Source organism: Myotis nattereri, assembly GCF_964212035.1.
Source record: "Myotis nattereri genome assembly, chromosome: 18".
NCBI lineage: Eukaryota > Metazoa > Chordata > Mammalia > Chiroptera > Vespertilionidae > Myotis > Myotis nattereri.
The window spans coordinates 39,925,224-39,944,452 of NC_138093.1; the positions used below are offsets into that span (position 1 = coordinate 39,925,224).

At 62.4% G+C, this 19,229-nt stretch overlaps 1 protein-coding gene across 1 annotated transcript in view; it reads left to right on the forward strand.

The window, feature by feature from the left end:
• The window catches only part of CD247 (CD247 molecule), a 68,838-nt gene extending 50,320 nt beyond the window's left edge, over positions 1-18,518 (forward strand). Inside the window, exons 2-8 of the mRNA XM_081112570.1 lie at positions 12,767-12,870; positions 13,835-13,891; positions 14,388-14,468; positions 15,530-15,562; positions 16,109-16,165; positions 16,784-16,825; positions 17,566-18,518. Coding sequence (XP_080968696.1) covers positions 12,767-12,870; positions 13,835-13,891; positions 14,388-14,468; positions 15,530-15,562; positions 16,109-16,165; positions 16,784-16,825; positions 17,566-17,631 — 440 coding nt within the window. The 3' untranslated portion in view covers positions 17,632-18,518. The remainder of the gene's footprint in view (positions 1-12,766; positions 12,871-13,834; positions 13,892-14,387; positions 14,469-15,529; positions 15,563-16,108; positions 16,166-16,783; positions 16,826-17,565) is intronic.
• The last annotated feature ends 711 nt before the right edge of the window (positions 18,519-19,229 follow it).

Below are 19,229 nucleotides of genomic sequence, written 5' to 3' on the forward strand. Positions count from 1 at the left end.
GCATTAACGCGCGACGAACAGTCACCGTCAGCCTGTCACCATCCCAGCGATTCCGTGGCTATGAGCCCCTGGGCCACCCTGGGCGGCGACGGTGGTAGCGAGAGGGACCGGCAGCGGGTCTTCCCTGGCACCGGCAGCCGGGGGGCAGGAGGGAGCCACACTGAGGACCAGGGCTCTGCACTGGGAAGGACTAAGTCGGTGGCAGCTGGAGCGCTGGGGCCTGGGCAGGAGGCTTAGGGAGTGAGAGCGAGGGCCGGGGAGAGGGCCAGGGAGAGGGCCGGGGAGAGGCAGGGCGTGGGAGCGGGTGGGAAAACCCGGGGACGCCGTGTACAGGGAGCACACGCCGCTCCCACGCCCAGGTCACTGCGGGGCTCGGGCCCTCACGTCGGGCTGGGCAGCATCTGCCATTCGGGCTGTCTGGAAGCTGGGCTTGATCTCTTCTGAGCTCCGGGCCCTGCGCTCCAGCTCGGCCCTGACCACGCCCCGCGTCCCTGCACTGCCCGGAGCCGCCGTGACTGCGTGCCTGGCGCCGAGGGCCCAGCGCCCACCCAGCTCCGGTCCCCGCTGGCACCTCACACCCGCTGCCCAGAATCTCCCGACGCAGGGGGTGCGGTCCGTGCCCCAGCCCGCGGTCCCAGCCGGGGCGGGATGGGAAGAGGGTGAGGCGAGAGGAGGGAAGAAGCTCCAGCCTGTGCTCGTTCGCGTGTTTTCCACGGAGCCGGCCCCGTGGCCTCGTTAGGACAGCGTGGTGTCCACGCGAGATGACAGGCCAGGCCGACACTGGGCCATGAGCGCGGGGCGGGCTCCCGCGGGGTTTCTGTGACGGGGGGTGTGGGTGGTGGGTGTGAAGCAGCTGTAGGGCTGGCCTCCTCCCAGGACCCAGCCGGCCGGAGGGAGTGTCCCTGAGCCAGCGCCGGGCACAGGGCTGGGCGACGGCAGCGCCTTGTCGCTGCTCTGGTGATGACACACGGTCCGGCCAAACCAGGGGCCCTTCCAAGGATGTGCCCTGAGGGCGGCCAGGAGCTGCCCAGGGACCCCTCCACCAGGAACGGCTCACTGGCCTTTGCTTCCATGTTTGCCCGTGTCTGCACCGGTGCCCGGTCCTGGGCGGGCGGTCAGAGCACCAGGGAGAGCCGCGGGCCCTGCTCCCGGCACTGCGGCCCTGGTGCCCTGGCTCCTGGGCTGGCGGGAGACCCCGCCTGGACCCGGCCGTCCCCGGGGCCCGGACCCCACACAGATGTGCCCATCGGAGGGGCAGGCCTGTGCGCCGGGAGAGCCTGAGCCGTGCTCCCGGCCCCCCCCCGCCCCCGGGGCTTGAAGTGAAAGCCGCAGCCTTGACGACACTTGGGGTCCCCTGTGAGAGCAGAGGCCACCGTGCCCCCGCCCCTGCTCTGTGGGAGGAGGGCGGAGGTGGTGACCTCGCCGTCAGGTTCCTGTTCCTGGGCCTTCTGACGGAGGCAGAGCCCAGCTGTCCAGCTGCGGCCAATTGCACATGTGCCCTGCGGCCCAAGCCGGTCTCCTGGCCACTGCCCCTCCCTCGGCGGCCCCCGCGCTCAGGGGGGCCCTTGGGGAAAAGCCCCTTTGACCCCAGCCCCCACCGGGGCCGAGGATCCATGCCGCCCCTGAGCGCAGGGCCGGGCGTGGGGTTCGGGGAAGGGACCGCAAGTGGGGGCGGGTGCCTGCATGTGTGTGTGAGCTGTGCAGATGGGAGATCTCGGGGGACAGATAACCCAGCCTGGATGGCAGTGTGACAGGAAACCTCGGGCGAGGAGACAGCTGTGGGCCGGAGGGAGGGGCTGTGCTCCCTGTAACCGCACCCTGTGGGGGGTGGGCGGCAGTGAGTGCCTGGGGCCACCCTGGCTGCATGGGAGGAAGGCCTCGAAGTCCCTTCCTGGCCCACCCGCTCCCTCCTGGGGGGCTGTCCTTTCCGAATCTGCTGGGTGACCTGGGAGCCCTGGGTGGGGCTGGAGAGCAGCGGGCAGCCCAGAGTGCACTTGGGGGGCCGTGGCAGGTGGGGGGTCCAGGTGGGGGCCCAGGCAGCCGGCCGAGGCAGTGGGGGCCGGAGCCCAGGGCTGCCGTGAGCCCTGCTCCCTCTGGAGAAGCGGAGCCTCCCTCTCCTTCTCCCTTTTCCACTGGGGGCAGCCGGGGGCCCCTTTAAAATCGGTGAGGTATCTGTGTCTGATTTAACACCCAAATGGCACTTTCTCCCCACAACCTTCAGGAAGCTGGTGCCCTGGGAAGGCCTCAGCCTGCCTTGTCCCCGTGTCCCGATGTCTGCGGGGTGACAGGCCCTGCACGGGCCCACAGGGGTGGGAGGCATGGTCCTGGCTGGGGAGTCCCACCAGCGGGCGTCAGGCCAGCAGACAGACATGCAGGTTTGTGCTGGGGAGCCCCCAGGAGGGACCCTCAATAGCCTGGGGCGGCAGAAGGTTCCCCGAGGGCGGGTGAGGGCTCCGGGGACAGGAGTGGGGACGGGACTGAAGGCAGGAAGAAGGGCTCGCTGAGAAGGCATCATTCCTGATGGACCAGCTGCTCCCCAGAGCCATGGTTCTGGGTCCATTCGATCGAGATGTTCTGCACATTCGAGAGCCTTCCAAACCCCGCCGGTCGTCCCAGAAACGCACTGGGCACAGCCAGTTAGGGATGCGCGGCTGGACGGCCGGGTCCGCCCTCCACTGTCCGCCACGCCTGGAACTGTCTCACACCTGTTTGATGGAAGGATTCACGCCTCGTTTCAGCTTGGCTTGTTCAGGATTATAGAGCCGTGTCCTACCTGGCGTTTCAGAGACACAAGAAGGTGCCACAAGAAGTGAGTGAAATTCCCAGCCTCCCCTCCCGGCTCCTCCCCAGAGTGGGTGAGTGTGTCTGCAGCCGTCAGGTGCGGATACACACATATATGTGTTTTGGTGATAAAAACATACATATTAAAGAGTTTACCATTCTCACCATTTTTAGTGTGCAATTAGAAGTACACTCACAATGTGCAACCATCACCTCCATGCGTTTCCAGAACTTTTTCATCATCCTGAACAGAAGCTCCACCCAGACACCTTTCTCTGCATGTGTGACACACACACACGCACACACACACACAGCACCCAGACACCTTTCTCTGCATGTGTCACACACACACACACACACACACACACACAGCACCCAGACACCTTTCTCTGCATGTGTGACACACACACACACACACACAGCACTCAGACGCCTTTCTCTGCATGTGTGGCACACACACACACGCAGCACCCAGACGCCTTTCTCTGCATGTGTGACACACACACACACGCAGCACGCAGACGCCTTTCTCTGCATGTGTGACACACACACACACGCAGCACGCAGCGGACGTGATGTGCCCAGGTCCCGCACTCCCTGGTGCGGGGATCCCGTGGCATCAGGAAGAGAGGGGCTCTGTAAACTGAGGGTGTGGAGCCAGGTTTGGAATGAGCAGGTCAAACGCGGGGTCAACCTCGAAAGCCACGTGTCTGAGCCGTCGCCAATATGAGGGACTGGTCCCTGGCCTCAAGGGGCTGCGGGAGGTGGGTGAGGACAAGGGACTCAGACACGAGCTCTGCCCCCAAAGGAGGCCACTCCCCGTCGTGTTCACTCCCAACCGCGGCCTCAGGCGGTGTCTTCCTCCTGCTCTCTCGCCGGGTGGGGTGACTGCTGACATGCCCCCCCACCCCCGCCCCGCTCAGCGGGGAGGCCCGAGCTGTGTCTTTCCCTTGCTCCTCTCTGCCCAGCACAGTGCCTGGCACCTCCAGCGGGTAAGATGTGACACGTGCTTTAGGCATGTGCTGTGGGCCAGGCACTGTGCCAGGCCCCTGCTCAGGTGAACCATGCCGCTTCCTCACAAGCCCCAGGGTCAGGGACGGTCGTGGCTGCCGTAGGAGAAGGAAACCACGCCAGGTGCTGGGCTGCCATGACAAGAGCCACAGGCAGCGGCGGAAACAATGCGTTTGTTCCTCAGCCTGAGGCTGGCAGCCTGAGAGCCAGGCGTCGGCAGAGAGATTCCTCCTAGGCCCGTCTCCTCCGCGTCCTCACACGGCTGTCACTGTGTCTCCGATCCCCTCTTCTTGTGGGACAGCGATCGTCCGGGGTCAGCGCCGCCCTCACAACCGCATTTCAGGTGAATCGCCTCTCCAAAGACCCCATCTCCAAGTCACATTTTGAGGTCCTGGGGGTCAGAATTTCAACCTAGGAATTTGGAAGTGGGTCACAATTCAGAAACAAAGGCGTGGTGAGCAATATGCTAATGAAAGCGCAAAAGAATGAATTGGGCCTGGCCGGCGTGGCTCACCTATGCACCAGGAGGTCACGGTTCGATTCCCGGTCAGGGGCACGTGCCCGGGTTGCAGGCTCGATCCCCAGTGTGGGGCGTGCAGGAGGCGGCCAATCAATGATTCTCATCATTGATGTTTCTGTCTCTCTCCCTCTCTCTTCCTCTCTGAATGAAATCAATAAAATATATTAAAAAAAGAAAAAGAATGAATGGGTTTGCGCCCCTTCGGTAGAAGTAAAACCACTTTCTGTGTGGAAACCAAGCTTGGTGTAGGGGCGAGGCAGGAAGGGACAAAGGCTGCTACATCCGCGTGACTGCAGACACCTCGTGGGGGCCTCTGGTTGCCGCCGGGCGCCGGCAGCGTGGCTGGCTGTGGGCCTGTCCGGCAGCTCCCTGGGCATCTCCAGCCAACCCAGGGGCCCAGGGCAACCACGAACCAAATGTGTTCCAGCTGGCTTCGGTGTTTGCTTTTAAATTTTATGCATATTTTTAAAACGACAAAACTCACTAGTATTTGTTGTAAAAAGAGAAATCGTTGCAACTGCTTCCCGTCCGGTTCAGAGGATCTAACGAATGCCCAACCCCTGGTCACCCTCTCCCAGCGAGTTCTAGCACCAGCCCTCACTCTGCAGCCTGGCCACGCCCCCCTCGTGTGCAGACAGAGGCCTGCTCCACCACAGGCCCTTTGCACCTGCTGGGCCTCTGCCCTCGCCCCACTCATCCTTTCAGTGGAGGCCTCTGACTGCCTCTGGAGAATGTGCCCATCTCCTTGCCATTTTGTGCTTCACTTCCCTGACCGCCAGGAAGACTGGCTTACATGTTTGGAAGCAGTGTATTCGCCCTCCTCAGAGAATGGCCTGTGTATGTCTTTTGCTGTTTTTTTCTCTTGGACTAGTTGTCTCAGCTTTCATTTTTCACAGTATTACTGACGGACTCTTAACCTGTAAAAAGCTTTAAGAATGAAGCTTTTTGCCCTCGCCGGTTTGGCTCGGTGCATGTAGTGTCAGCCCTCGGACTGAAGGGTCCCAGGTTCAATTCCAATCAAGGGCACATAACTTGGTTGCAAGCTCAGGGTCAAGTTGCAGGGCGAGGCAACCAATCGATATGTCTCTCTTACATCGATGTTTCTCTCTCTGCCTCTTCCCTTTCCTCCCACTGTCTCTCTAAAAAAACAAAAACAAAACAATAACAAAAACAACAATGGGAAAATATCCTCAGGGGAGGATTAACAATAAGAAAAAGAATGAAGCTTTTCATCACAAAATTATTTACAACAGTGAGAAGCTGGAAACAAATGATCGTCAATGGTTACATAGTGGAAAGATTATTACACAAGCATTAAGAGGGACTGTCAGTAAAACTATGAAAATAGATTATCAAATTATAATATATTAAGTAAAATTTGATTTTTTTAGGGGAAATTTTGATGTAGCATGATTACAATTTGCAAATCAACACCTTGCAAGGAACCCGCCATCTTGGTGACAGTGGCTGTGGCTGATGCGTGGTTTTGATTTTTTTCTACTTTCCTGCACTTTTATAACGAGTTGATTTATTTGAAAATAAAAGGTGACCAGAGAAAAGTTTTAAAAATGACTGCGCGAACCATACAAGTTTAACAGAAACAAAAATACAAGAAGGGAAATGTTTGCCCATAATTCTGTTCCCCTAAGACCGTGGTCGGCAAACTGCGGCTCACAAGCCACATGCGGCTCTTTGGCCCCTTGAGTGTGGCTCTTCCTAAGCCTTAGGAGTACCCTAATTAAGTTAATAACAATGTACCTACCCATATAGTTTAAGTTTAAAACATTTGGCTCTCAAAAGAAATTTCAATCGTTGTACTGTTGATATTTGGCTCTGTTGACTAATGAGTTTGCCGGCCACTGGCCTAAGAAATCAGACCATGCGCCTTCGTGCCGGGATCCGGGATCCCTGTCTGCGGGAATGTGTAGGTGGAGGTGACTGACGAGCAGCCTGAATGAAGCCTGACTATTTGAAATCCACCACCGAGGAGTGTGAGTGTGGGCCGTGCTCTGTGGACGTGCGGGCTCGGGTGGGCCGCTCACGGGCACTGGCAGTGCGGGCACTGGCCTCGCCTGGGCAGCAGCGGTTACACAGCCCAGCCCCCAGAGGGGAGGCCCAGTGCGGTCAGGACACTGTCCGGGGTGGCTCGCTCCCTGCAAAAGGAAGGACTCCTGGGGCTGGTGAGGAACACCCCCCCGCCCCCACCCGCCGCAGCCCTGCAGACCCAGACAGGCCTGGGCTCAGGTTCTGGACCTGCCCTTGAGACTCAGTTTCCCCAGCGTGAGGTCGCAGGTGCTGGAAGGACTAGCGGAGAGACTCCGCATGCTTCCTGGTGAGGGGATGTCCAGCGAGGGCCAGCGTCACTGTCCCGGGCCTCGCTGCTGCCTTTCCCGCTGCAGACGGGGCTGCTCAGGGGAAGGATCGCACCCCGAGGGGGGCCCGGGCCTCCCCGCGTGGTCAGCGGCGGCATCTCACCGCACAGGCCCTGCTGCCTCGTGGGAACACGTGACTTCCTGTTTTCTCTCCTGGCGGCAGGTCCTCGCTGTGGTGTCTGAGCCCGAGGGTGGGGCTGGGCAGAGCGGGACCCTACCTCACGGTCGGGGGCGCAGAGCTGGTCGGGGCCTGGACGCTGGCGTCCTACCTCAACTGTGGGCTTCAGGACCCAGATTGGTGCCAGGAGGCCTGCGGGCTGAGAGCGGACCAGGCAGCAAGCCCACCCCGTGCCAGTGTCCCGCCCGGAGGAGGCTGTCCCACGGTCACACGCCCGTTAAGCAGCAGAGCCAGGACGGGACTCGACCGCTTTCCCTCAAAGGATTTGTTCTTGCTTTGATCCTAAAGTGCTTCCTAGCAAGGGGGCGGGTGGGGCGGAAGGCTGCCCACAGAAATGGAGGAATTATGCTCTTTGTGCTTCTGGAGGCAGAATTACAACCAACGCTGTTTTTCACAAACTAAAAATGAGAGTTCTCTACCAGGGATTGATGGGTGGTGAGCTCCCCGTCACCAAAGGATTCAAGCAGAAGCTGGAGGTGCCAGAAAGAAAATTCTTACAAAAGGTGGGGCCAACCCCAAAGCACTGGGATAAAGTGCAGAGATGGGCCCGGGACCTCCCTCTCCCCCCCCCCCCCCCTCGCCACCCCCCGCTCCGCCCCGCTCTGCTGCTGCTGGTACCCACAGAGCCCTCTGCTGGCAAAGAGGCTGAGACCTGGGGGCCCAGCAGGTGTCCCTGGGCAGGTCACTTCCCCCAGCCCCTCATGTCGCTGTGAACACAGTCCTAGTGAACCCCTTTTGCAGGGGGAAGAGGCTCAGAGAGGTTAAGAAAGTTGTCCCAAGACACAAAGCCAGGAGGAGGCAGAGTCAGAATTTGCATCTCAGTCTCCCTGGCTCTCGGGCTCCCCGTTCTTTCCTCTTCCCAGAGGCCTGGGGAGGTGGCAGTTGAGGCGGGAAAGAAGCAAATGAAACCAAAACCCATCGACCGTGCTTTGGAGGTTGTGGGGGAGGGCACTCCAGTGAAAACTTCTCAAGTGCTGTGACTAAATGACCACAGCTGGCTGTGAACTTGGGAAACGGGGGAGCTCTGTGTCCTGTCCTTAAAGGTGAGGGCGCCTGAGGCACCGAGGGAAGGGACCCCCGGAGTCAGGGGACCCTGTAGGTCCGTCCAGCTTCGCCGCTCTCGGGCGGGTGGCCTAGGGGAGCGCCATCACTCCGGCCTCCATTTATCCTCCAACAAAGAAACCCACAGCCCACTAGTCGTCCCTGCCCACCTCCCGGGCGCATACAGGGCGCAAACCCATCAGGCACAGGGAGGCATTTTTAAATGAAGAAACTCTTACAAAATGTGGGGCACTCTCTCGGTGAGAGCAACCCCAACGCACTGGGATAAAGTGCAAATTGGGGTTCAAATCAGAGGCACCCTTAGCAGATGGGTGTGAGGGAGTCCAGGCTGGCGGCGACGGCACCCAGTTGTCTGCAGCTCCAGGCTGTGGCAGCACCAGGCTGGCCGAGACCCGTGCTCCCTGTTCTGGAAGCTCCCAGTCTGGCTGGAGACAGACACACAACACAGCTGACAGCACCTCCCGCAGGAGCCCGGCTCCGGGGACAGGCCTCTCCAGGCCGCCGGGGCCGGGGCTTGCGGGGCGCCAGGGCCGGAACCTCTGGGAGCTGACGGGCGGGTGTGGCACAGCTCGGCTCTCTCTCTCTAACAGGCTCTCTCTCTAACAGGCTCTCTCTCTAACAGGCTCTCTCTCTAACAAGACGCACATTGTAGACGCGATGAACCAGATGGAGAGACACTGGTCCTCTCTGCTCCCCGCGAGTCTCCTCCCGGCACCTCCCTGGTTCTGAGGCCGAAAGTAAAAACCAGAGAGAAAGCGGGGACTTTGCCCCCGAAGGTTATGGCCTGGGCTCAAGGCGGGAGGCTGAGCTGGGGCAGGAAGGGTGGGTCTGGGCTGGCTCCTGGGCTGTGCCAGGCAGAACGAAGTTCCCATAGGGTGACGTGGGGTCTCGGGAGAGCTGGGGAGGGAGACCCCGCAGACCACGGCGCGGCAGCGTCCCGCGTGCTGGCCCCGTGCTGAGCCCCACGGGGAGGATTTCAAAGAGGGGTGCTGCTGGGTGTCTGTGGGCTCACTCCCTCATGTGGGAGACAGGGAGCTGTGGCCTGCGGGTCGTCACTGCCTACCTGCTGAGTGGCAGCGGGAGTGACCCTCCGGGGGCTGGTAAATGACCAGAACCTAGTGAGTGTGCAAACCCCGCTCCACTGTGGGGCCTGAGTGTGCAGACCCCGCTCCACCGCGGGGGGCGTGAGTGTGCAAACCCCACTCCACTGTGGGGCCTGAGTGTGCAGACCCCGCTCCACTGTGGGGCCTGAGTGTGCAGACCCCGCTCCACTGTGGGGCCTGAGTGTGCAGACCCCGCTCCACTGTGGGGCCTGAGTGTGCAGACCCTGCTCCACTGTGGGGCCTGAGTGTGCAGACCCTGCTCCACTGTGGGGCCTGAGTGTGCAAACCCTGCTCCACCGCGGGGGGCGTGAGTGTGCAAACCCCACTCCACTGTGGGGCCTGAGTGTGCAGGTCCAGCTCCTTGGCGGCTGCAGCCTGCTTTGTGGCCGTGTCAGAGGGCCGTGCTTTGCCCGGGACTCAGCTGAGTCACCTGCAGAGACACACTGTGTCCGCCTGGTGTCCCCCCGGTGCCTGAGGCCTGGTCCTGGGCACCTGCGAGAAGACACCTGCCCAGCACACTGAGACGCCTGGCAGGTTTCAGTGTCCACATCTGCCGGGTGTCTGCCCAGATGTGGGGGTTCCCTTGGGGGTAAGGCGGGTGGGGGGGGGAAATCGGGCCAAATGCTCTCATTCCCTGGCTGGCTGAGTCTGCCTTGTGCAGGGGCCACAGACGGCGGTGGAGGCCCAGGGCAGATGGGCAAAGGCTGCTGGGTCAGGTCTCCTTCCGCAGCTCAGCTGGGAGCAGGGCTCTCCCACATAAAGCCTCATCTCATTGGTTCTCCCACAACCCTTAGGGTGATAGGATTACCCTCCATTTTACAGACGGAGAAACTGAGGCCCAGAGCTGTGAGCTGATTTGCCCGACCACACAGCTACTTAGTGGGCGGGGAAGGGAGAGAACCCACCTGGCACCCAATCCAGGCCCCTTTCGAATTCAGCACCCCCTTCTCCCGTCACTGAGCAGATGCTCAATAACTATTCAATTAATTACATACTTGAACTTGGCCCTGAGCCCTTCGTGGAACTTTCTGGGCCAGCCCTGCCTTCCTCAGCCCATTCCTCCCAGCACAGGCCCAGCTGGCCCGGCAGAGGGAGCCCCACTCCCCCCGCCCCGCCCCCCCGAGCCCTGGACCAAACCACACACAGCACACTAGTCGTTGGTCATAAACTCAAGCTGCTCTTTGAAAAGAAGAAAGAAAAGCTGCCCCTGTTACGTGTCTCTGCAGAGGCCCCAGCTCCCATCCCCACTGGGCGGCTCTGCACAACACAAAGCAGCATTTCTTCTTATTGGCTCTAAATTTACTGTCCAGTAGCGCTCTGTTCGCGTTTTATGTGACAGGCAACCAATGATTGTCCCCACCACCGCCATACATCACGGCTGACACCTCCCCTCCTGTCCTAAAGGAAAAACTCAACCCAGCTTTGGTGTCCTTGGCAGGGGGCGGGGGGGTGGGGGGGGCAGGCTCCTCTCCTGCAGCCCTTCAGACCCCCACCTTCGGCCAGAGGGGGGCTTACGGCCCTGCCTGGGCCAGAGGGCAGCCTGACCTTGGGCAGGGCGGCTTCTCCCCTGAAAATGCCACCACACCCGGCGAAGGCTTGCGCGGTGCCCTGGCTCTGAGGTTGGGGCTGAGGCCAAGGCAAATGCAGGAGATGCAGCCATTGGTCGCAGCACTTACAGCTGAGGGCGGGGACCTCCCAACCCCACGCGTGATGTCTGTGGGGCACTTTGTGGGGGCCAGGTCCTGGCACTGAATGTTCACGGGGTCAGGCAGATGCTGGGCGCCGGGTGGGCCGGCAGTGGCAGGTGGGAGGAAAGGACAGGTGTGTCCCGGAGGCCGTGGTGTGTCCGTGGCAAGCATTCGGGGCTTGGCCCACGGCAATGGCCACCAGGGCGTCTGAGCAGGGACGTAGGGAATTTTCAAGGCTGTCAGCTGCCTGGGCCCTGGAGAGGCCGCCTTAGGGAGGAGTCAAAGGTTGGAGGACAGAGTGACTGGGGGTGGGGTGGGGCTCTAGGGGCCTGGAACCTCCTGCTCCCATGGCTCCTGGGAGAAGCCAAAGTGTCACTCCTGCCAAGGATGGGCAGGGCTGGGCCCCATGGCGGAGGGAGGGCGAGGGGGATGCACTGTGGGGGCTCCTGGGCCGCCCCCCCACTTGCTGTGAGCTCCGCTAGCCCTGAGGTTCTCTGTGCTCAGTGTCCAGGGGTGATGCTGTGAGGAGCTGAGCAGCCACTACATTACAGCAGGTCTGGCACAGAGAAAACACGGAAACATTACCTTTCCACCCTGTTTAACGAAAGAGGCAGCTGAGCCCTGGCCGGTGTGGCTCAGTGGATAGAGGGTTGGCCTGTGGACTGAAGGGTCCCAGGTCCGATTCCGGTCAAGAGCACATACCCAGGTTGTGGGCTCCATCCCCAGTGGGGAGCGTGCAGGAGGCAGCTGGTGAATGATTCTCTCTCATCATTGGTGTTTCTATCTCTCCCTCTCCCCTCCTCTCTCTGAAATCAATACAAATATATTAAAAAAAAAAAAGAGACAGCTGAACAAGGGTGAAAAACTTACCACACCAGCCACTCCCTCAGTGGCCACCAGAGGGCGCCTTGGCCTTGGGAGCGACTGCCTGGAGGCATCTGTCCTGGGGCCTCCTGAAACACCCCCACAGGGTGGCACCAGACAGACAGACGCTGCAGCCCGTGGTGCGGGGTGAGCTGCCACACACGCTCCTGGTAGGAAGGACAGTCTAGGCTACAGCCCTTGCCTCCTACTCACAGTTCAATGAGCTTTCAAATAAAATCCAACTTTTATTTAACCAGAATATTCACTGTATCTCTCCCCAGCCCCCAGGGCTCCAATGGCAGTGTCAACTAACTGTGCATCCTCCAGTCGCAAAGTTAGCGTGGGAGGGAGGCCCTGGAAACTTGTGGTGGGAGAGGCTTGACCTCTGACTGCCGTGTCGCTGCCTCTGGTGGTCACAGATGGCGGCTGGGTTGCAGGGACAGAAAAAGAGAGAATGCACAGAGGGAACAGCATGTGCAAAGGCACAGAGGCAAACAGTGTGGGAGAGCAAGGTGTGCCTGGGAATGGTACATGCCGGGGGTAGGAGGAGGTGGAGGGGGGCGCAGGAGGAGGGGGGCGGGGCCTGAGGCCATGAACCAGGACTGTGAGCAGGAGGCTGCCAGGTTCGGGTGGGCAGGGGGGTCACAAGCGGTTCCTGGGTCTGCTGCTCATGAGGCCCTCAGGCCCAGGGGAGGGAAGCCAGCACCGGACCCACTGTGTCGCAGTTCTAATTAAGTTAGAGGCTGGAATGCCCTCCTTCGATCATCTGTCCTGTTCTGTCCCCGTGGCGAGGCCTCAGAGAGCCACATCGGAATTCTGATGGTGCCATCCACCCAGACATGGGCATGTAGAGGCTTCCAGAGTGCGTGGCCCACACAGGGCGTGCGCACAGCTGGGCTCCTGTGGCCCCAGGCCGCTGTCCTGAGCGCCGTGGACAGACAGCTCCGCCGGCCCCATCTCTGTCTCCCTCCCGGCCGTCCAGGCTTTGTGGCCCCACCAGTGTCATGCCCACTATTGGGTTTCCCCAGGAGCTGGTTCAAGGGGGTGGGAGGGAGGTGGGGACAGATGGAGGATGGGGAGTAGATCCAGCCCCCCTTGTCATGATGTCCTTGTCCAGTCGTGGGGCCACCCGGAGGGTCGTGTCTCTCACCCAGGGCCTGGCTGACCACCCCCATTTCTTGGCACAGAGGCACAGAGCTTCGGCCTGCTGGACCCCAAGCTCTGCTACCTGCTGGATGGGATCCTGTTCATCTATGGCATCATCATCACCGCCCTGTTCCTGAGAGCGAAGGTGGGTAGCACCCCACTCAGTGGGTGTTCCGAGGGGCCTTGGTCTTGGAAAGTCTCGAGCATGTGTGGTACCTACAGCTTGGTGTCCATGGGCAAAGCAGGGACCAGCCCAGTGTGCACTTTGGGGGGGCAGGGGCAGGGCAGGTGGGGGGGGCAGGGGCAGGGCAGGCGGGGGGCAAGCTGAGCCACAGAGTGGCCGGAGATCCTGGTGCAGAGCTCCTGAGTCAGGAGCTCTGACCTGCGACACCCAGGTGTGGGGTGGGGTCAGGTGCCGCTGGCAGGAAATGGCCTATGCTTCAGGCAGTTGGGAGCGGGGAGGCGGGGACCTGAGGTCTCCCCAGATCTGCTGTCCAGCTGCTGGTGCAGGTCCGGCAGGAAGTGGGAGGGTGACCCCGAGCAGGGTTTCTGCTGGGGCCTCGCAGGGCTTGGCTTTCTTGGAGGGGAGCGGGGTGGGGTGGCCCTGGGGCTGAGGAGCGGGAGGCTGCAGCCCTGCTCTCTGCAGCCCCCCTCGCGGCTGTGTGGAGCTAGGGCTGCGGGAAACTCCACTTGAGCCGCAGCGCCTGCTGACTGCCTTCCAGTCTGAACAGCGCCTGGGCTCGGTGGTGCCAGTCTCTGACCCGAGGCCTGGTGGGCCGTCTGGCTGAGGAGACAGAAAGTGGGCTGTGCACCTGGCAGGGCCTCCAGACGCCAAGCCCGTGCCAGGCTGCACCTGCCCCAGACGCACCAGAGGGTGGGACCTTGTGCAGCCGCCCACTGAGGGTTGTGCTCCGAGTCCTGGGGGAAGGGCCTGAGAATGTTCGACCGGGCCCCGAGCTGGGGAGGCACTGCCCTGAGGTCACCTGGCCAGCCCGGCCCGTGTCCCCACGGGAGGCAGGGAGCAGTCCAGCTGACAGGGCGGCTCTGGGGCAGGGCGACTGCGGGCGGCGGTGGCCGCTGGGCGCTCACTCTGCTCTTCCCTCCTCCAGTTCAGCGGGAGTGCGGACGCCCCGGAGCACCTGCAGGGCCCCAACCAGGTCTACAATGTGAGTCAGCCCTATGCAGCCCCGGGGGTCGGAACCGGCCAGGCCCCCGGCTGAGGGTTCTAGCCGGGGAAACACGGTCATTGTACCAGCTCGTGGGGCGCTGGGAGCCCACAGGCTCTCAGGATTGGGTGCCTGGAAAGCACCCGCTTAGCACACTGGCTGGTGCACAGATACAGGCCGGGAGGTGGGGGATGGGGTGGGGTGGAGTGGGGGTGGGGGTGGGGGTGGGAGTGGGGATGGGGGTGGGGTTGGAGGTGGGGGTGGGATGGGGGTGGGGATGGGAGGATCCTCACTGGGGTGGGACTCCCTGTGCATCCGGCTTCAGTCAGATTGATCACTGCCCCCCAGCCCGTGGTAACGCCCCGAGATGTGCTCTGAGGTCCTGGCACCAATGGGCCAGCTACCACCGCCACCCCGGTCCCTGCTCCTTCCCCTGAGAGCCACCCAGGCGCTGTCCTCCGGAGGGTCGCCCATCTCACCTTCCCGTGTGTTTCAGGAGCTCAACCTGGGGAGGAGAGAGGAGTATGACCTTCTGGATAAGAGACGGGGCCGAGACCCTGAGATGGGCGGAAAACAGGTCGGACATTCCTCTTTCTGCCTGTGTGTGTCAGTGTATTGTGTGTTAGTGAGCATGAGTGTGTGAGGATGTTAGTGTGTCAGCGTGTGTGTGTGTAAGAGTGTGTGTATGAGAATGTGTTAGTGTGTTTCAGTCAGTGTGTGAATGTGTATGTTAGTGTGTGTATGTGTGTGTCAGTGTGTATGTGTGAGAATGTGTCAGAGTGTGTGTGTCAGTGTGTGAGTGTATCAGTGTGTGTGGGTCAGTGTGTGAGTGTGAGCTGAGTGTGAGTGGGGGGGCCAGGGTGGAGGAGAGGCCCTTCAGAGCCGCACCCACACTCCCCCGCTGCCCTCTCCTGCCTCATGAGGGGCCGGGCGGGACGACAGATGGAGGCCAGTTTCCTGCGGCCCCTCCCGCCCCCTGGGCCTGGGTCCAGGCCACCCTGATGCGTCACAGCAGCGCCACCTGCCCAGGAGCATAGATTGGGAGGCCCACAGGAAGGGCCAGGCCGCTGGACGCGGGTCTCTGGGTCCCAGGTGCCCTGTGAGCATGGCCGCCAGGCGGCTGTTACCTATGCCAGGGGAGCGGCTGGGCGAGGCCAGGGAAACGCTGCCTGACACCGCCTGTGGCCCTTGACCTGTCCAGTCACAGCTGTCCATGCAGCCCCCCACACCCTCTGAGCTCCATGTAGGGCTGTTAGAATGAATAGCGGGTGGGGGAGACCCCCTCAGCCCTTCCCCCTCCTTCCCCGGGAGAGCAGGGCGGGCGGGCGGGCGGGGATGGGCCAGTGGGACCTGTGAGCAGCAGCTGCCATGCTCCCAACGACATTCCAGCTTCAGCAAAACCCCCACGTGTAGGCTTGTGGCCCGGGCGGTGTACCTGCCAGGGACAGACGGGCCTTCGGAGACACCCGGCCTGCCGGGCAAGGCCGGCCTGTGAGAGGGGACCGTGCCGGCGCCTGGAGGAGGACATGTCCCCCCGTCCAGCTGCCAGGCCGGGGCGGAGCCCGCAGAGGGTGATGGGGTGATGGGGGTGCCACGGGGGCTGCTGCTCCACCTCTGACTCCCCCTCTCTCCCAGCAGAGGAGGAAGAACCCCCAGGAGGGCCTGTACAACGTGAGTGGAGGGGCGCCTGTGCCTTGGAAAGTGGGCGGGAGGAGGGGCTGGAGGCGGTCCTCCAGGCTTCCCCAGGCCCCGTGTGCCCGCCTGCGGGACCTCACTCCTGGGCCTGCGGTGCCTGCGGCGCTGGGGCAGGAAGCCCGGCTGCTGCAGGTCCCAGGTGGGCTGGGGCCTCCGGTCAGGCTGGGCCAGCGCCTCTGGGGGGCACGTTCCCAGGGGCTGGAGCCTCCTGCCTGCACCTCACGGACTGGCCAGCCTCACCATCGCGGGTGGGGTCTGGCGTTGGTGTGGGTCTGCCGCGAGGGGACCCTTGCAGGGGTGACGACCTGCTCAACCACGATTCCGGGGCCCCTGGTGAGCCTGCGGCGTCCTGCGTGGGTGGCCTTTGGCTAGAACATCGCCCCTCACCTTCCTGAGCCTCAGCGACCTTCCCAGCTCAGGGCGGAGGGCTGGCGCCCAGGGCGAGTCCCAAGGGCTGCGGGAGGGAGGGCTGGAGCGCGTGTTTCTGCCTCAGTCACTGAGCCCTGCCCACTGCCCCTCCAGGCGCTGCAGAGGGAGAAGATGGCAGAGGCCTACAGCGAGATCGGGACGAAAGGCGATGTGAGTGCTGCTCCTCCTTAATTCCCAAGACGGGGGAGGGGGGCGGGCGCGCTCCCAAGAAGGTCCTCACAGTCTTCCCCAGGCGCCTGCCGGGGGGCCCCCATCCCACCTATTCGTACCACCTGCAAAAGCCACGTGGTGGCTGCAGAGGTGAAGGCAACCCAGCTCCTACCCATCGGGCTGCACAGAAGATACGGACGAAGGGCCGATGCTCTTTGGGGATTAAAACCAGCCGGATCCCTGGGCAGCCTGAGCTCTGCCAGAGCAGCTCAGGCCTGTTGCCGTTAGCAACAGTGACAAGTGCTGTGCGTGCCCACGAGTGTCGGTACAGGGGGACCGCGGGCCCCTGGTCACAGACAACCAAGAACCGGGAGTGGAGCTGCCGAGCCCGCAGCCTCCAGGAGCAGCCGGAGTTGCAAGGGCTGCGGGCTGTTCCTCCAGCCGTGGGCCCTGTGGCAGCTCCGTGCGGCCGGCCCGGCATCTGTGTGGATCTGCGTGGCCAGAGCAAACCCGGCCGGAGCCAGGCCTCGCTTCCCCGTCAGAGGCCAAGGTCTGCCCATGGCCCGCGGCCAGGGCCACTGAGGCCTGCCTGACCCGGCCCGTCCTGTCTCCCCACAGAACCAGCGTCGGAGAGGCAAGGGGCACGACGGCCTTTACCAGGTGAGTGCCATGCCGCCTCCCTCCCCACTGTGCCACCTCACCTGCGGGGTCAGCTCCGTGCTCTCGCCAACGCCTGGGCACGGCAAGCCCAGGGCACCTGCGGGCCGGCCAGTCCCCCCGCGGGCTGCGTTAGTTACCAGGCGCATGACTGGGTTCCCAACCAGGACAAGGGCGTCCTGGGCATTGGTGCCCGCGCAGGACCCAGAGCCGTGGGCCACTCCTCCGTGTCTGGGCCCGGCAGCTGCCTCGGCTGCCTCGCTCCGCACACCTAATGAGACAGCAGGAGGGGTGGGAAGACTGAAGGGGAACTACCAAGGGAAGTCACAAGTTTGAAAAGGAAATGTGGCTGTCAGCAGCCTGGCTTATGGAACCCTGGGGAGAAGTATGCCAAGCCCAGGGCCTCCTGGCCGGCTGCCTGGCCAGGCTCCTCCCTCCCCTCACTCCACCTGCCAGGCGAGTTCAGGTGATGTCCCCAGGGCCGTCTGCTGGAGCCCCAGGGAGGGTGGAGCCGCAGTGGCGTGGTGGGAACACAGGACACAGCACTGCAGGGCAGCAACCGTTGTCAGGAAAGGAGCCCCAGGCCACACCCAGCAGGGACAGAACCCACCCCCGCGGGCATGAGGGGCAGTTCCCAGGCCTCTGGAGGCGGGTGGGCAGCCACAGGCCGTGCTGTGACACCTCTTGGGCTCTGGTGGGCAGGTGCGGCCTCTGACCCAGTCTTTTCCTTCTCCCTTCACCAGGGGCTCAGTACGGCCACCAAAGACACCTATGACGCCCTCCACATGCAGGCGCTGCCCCCTCGCTAGCAGCTGGGGACCAGCACCCACAGGGAGACCCGCAGACACCCAGATTGTAAAGACCCAGGAAAAACATGCACAGCCCAGTTCGCTCCTCTCTCCCCTCCAAGTCCTCTGTCAGAACAGGTGCTTCATGTGGTCACGTCTGGTCCCCTCCCGTCCCCAACCTCCATTCAGCGTCACCCTGCACGTGAGGGAGTGCGTCCTGGCCCGTCCTGGAGCCCGCCCAGCCCTCGGCTTCTGCCTGCCTGGGGCCCAGGGCCGGACCGTGGCTCGCACCTGGGTCAGCACACTCCTCACACCAAGCTGTTCAGTCTGTTTTGTAAAGCCCCAATGGAGCCCCGGACGCCAGCACCGTCCGGCAGTCTGTGTTGTCCGCACCTGAGTGGCTTGGCTCCTGCTGTAGATTTGGCTTCTGTTGTCCACCATCCCCTCACTGCCAGGTAGCTCGGCACTGGGCCGAGGAAGGTCCGGGCAGAGCCCTGCGGACGGAGGCGCAGTGGGGGGCTGGGTTGGAGCCGTGTGAAGGGTCCAGAGCCCGGAGCACAGGCCTCCCTCCGCCGGCATCCCTTCCCATGGGGTCCGGGTGCCAGGCCCTGGGCCTGAGAGATGGACACGCCTGTGCCTTCGAGCTCACATCCTTACAGGGAGGCGTGTGATGAGCAAACCGGTATAAAGCAGTGAACCGAGGCGGGCTCCCGAGCGGGGCAAGGCCGTGGCTCTCTGGCACTTGTTCATGTCACACTGACCCGCTACGTGAAGGCCTCCCAGGAAGACCCCACACCACGGGGCCTGCAGAGGCCGGAGGACAGGGGCCTGGAAGGAGCCTCTCCCGCTGGGTTTAATCTATGCTGGTTTGCTAAAGCCTTGCTCTTTGCATAATAAACGCTTCAGTGAAAACACTGCTTTAGGCGGAGCTTTATTTCAACATCCAGGTCCTTGGTGAGCATTTAGTCTCGGGAACCAGCCTGCTGCTCTCCAAGCCAGCATGGAGCATTGGTGCCCCAGGGCCCAGGAGGCTGCGGCGGGCGGGGCCTGAGCGTGGGTGCAGTGTGAGGTGACATGCAGAGGGGCGGGCGGCGTGGGGACAGGGGTGAAGGAAAGGGCCTGGCAGGCAGGGCTCAGCGTGGCTCTGGCCATGGTGTGGGAGACGAGCAGGAGAGGCCCCCGGCCCTCAGGCACCGGACCGGCAGCACGTGCAGCAGAGCGAGTCTGGGACTGGTTTGTACAGATGACACGGGGTTTGGGGGGATGGAGGACGACAGAGGCTTCGAGGTCAGTCTCCCTCACAAAAGGTGACTGGAAATATCAATCCACCAATTTCTATTGGGTAAAGGCTCTGGAATCAATACCTTCACTTGTTCAAAAGAAAAGTCCGGGCCACAGCTGTTAAAGCCGGAGGTCAGGGACTTGGACAGGAGTGCCAGGCACCTCTGCCAGGACACGCTGCTCAGCACCGCACACGGCGAAGGCGCTCAGCCCCTGACCTGGACGCCGGGAGCCCAGCTCCCTACGGCCAACATGTCGGCAGCAGCCACTCCATGCCCAGCGGGTGCCAGGTGCCAGGGAGAAGAGCATGGAGTCATCACAGTTGGGGACGTCACATT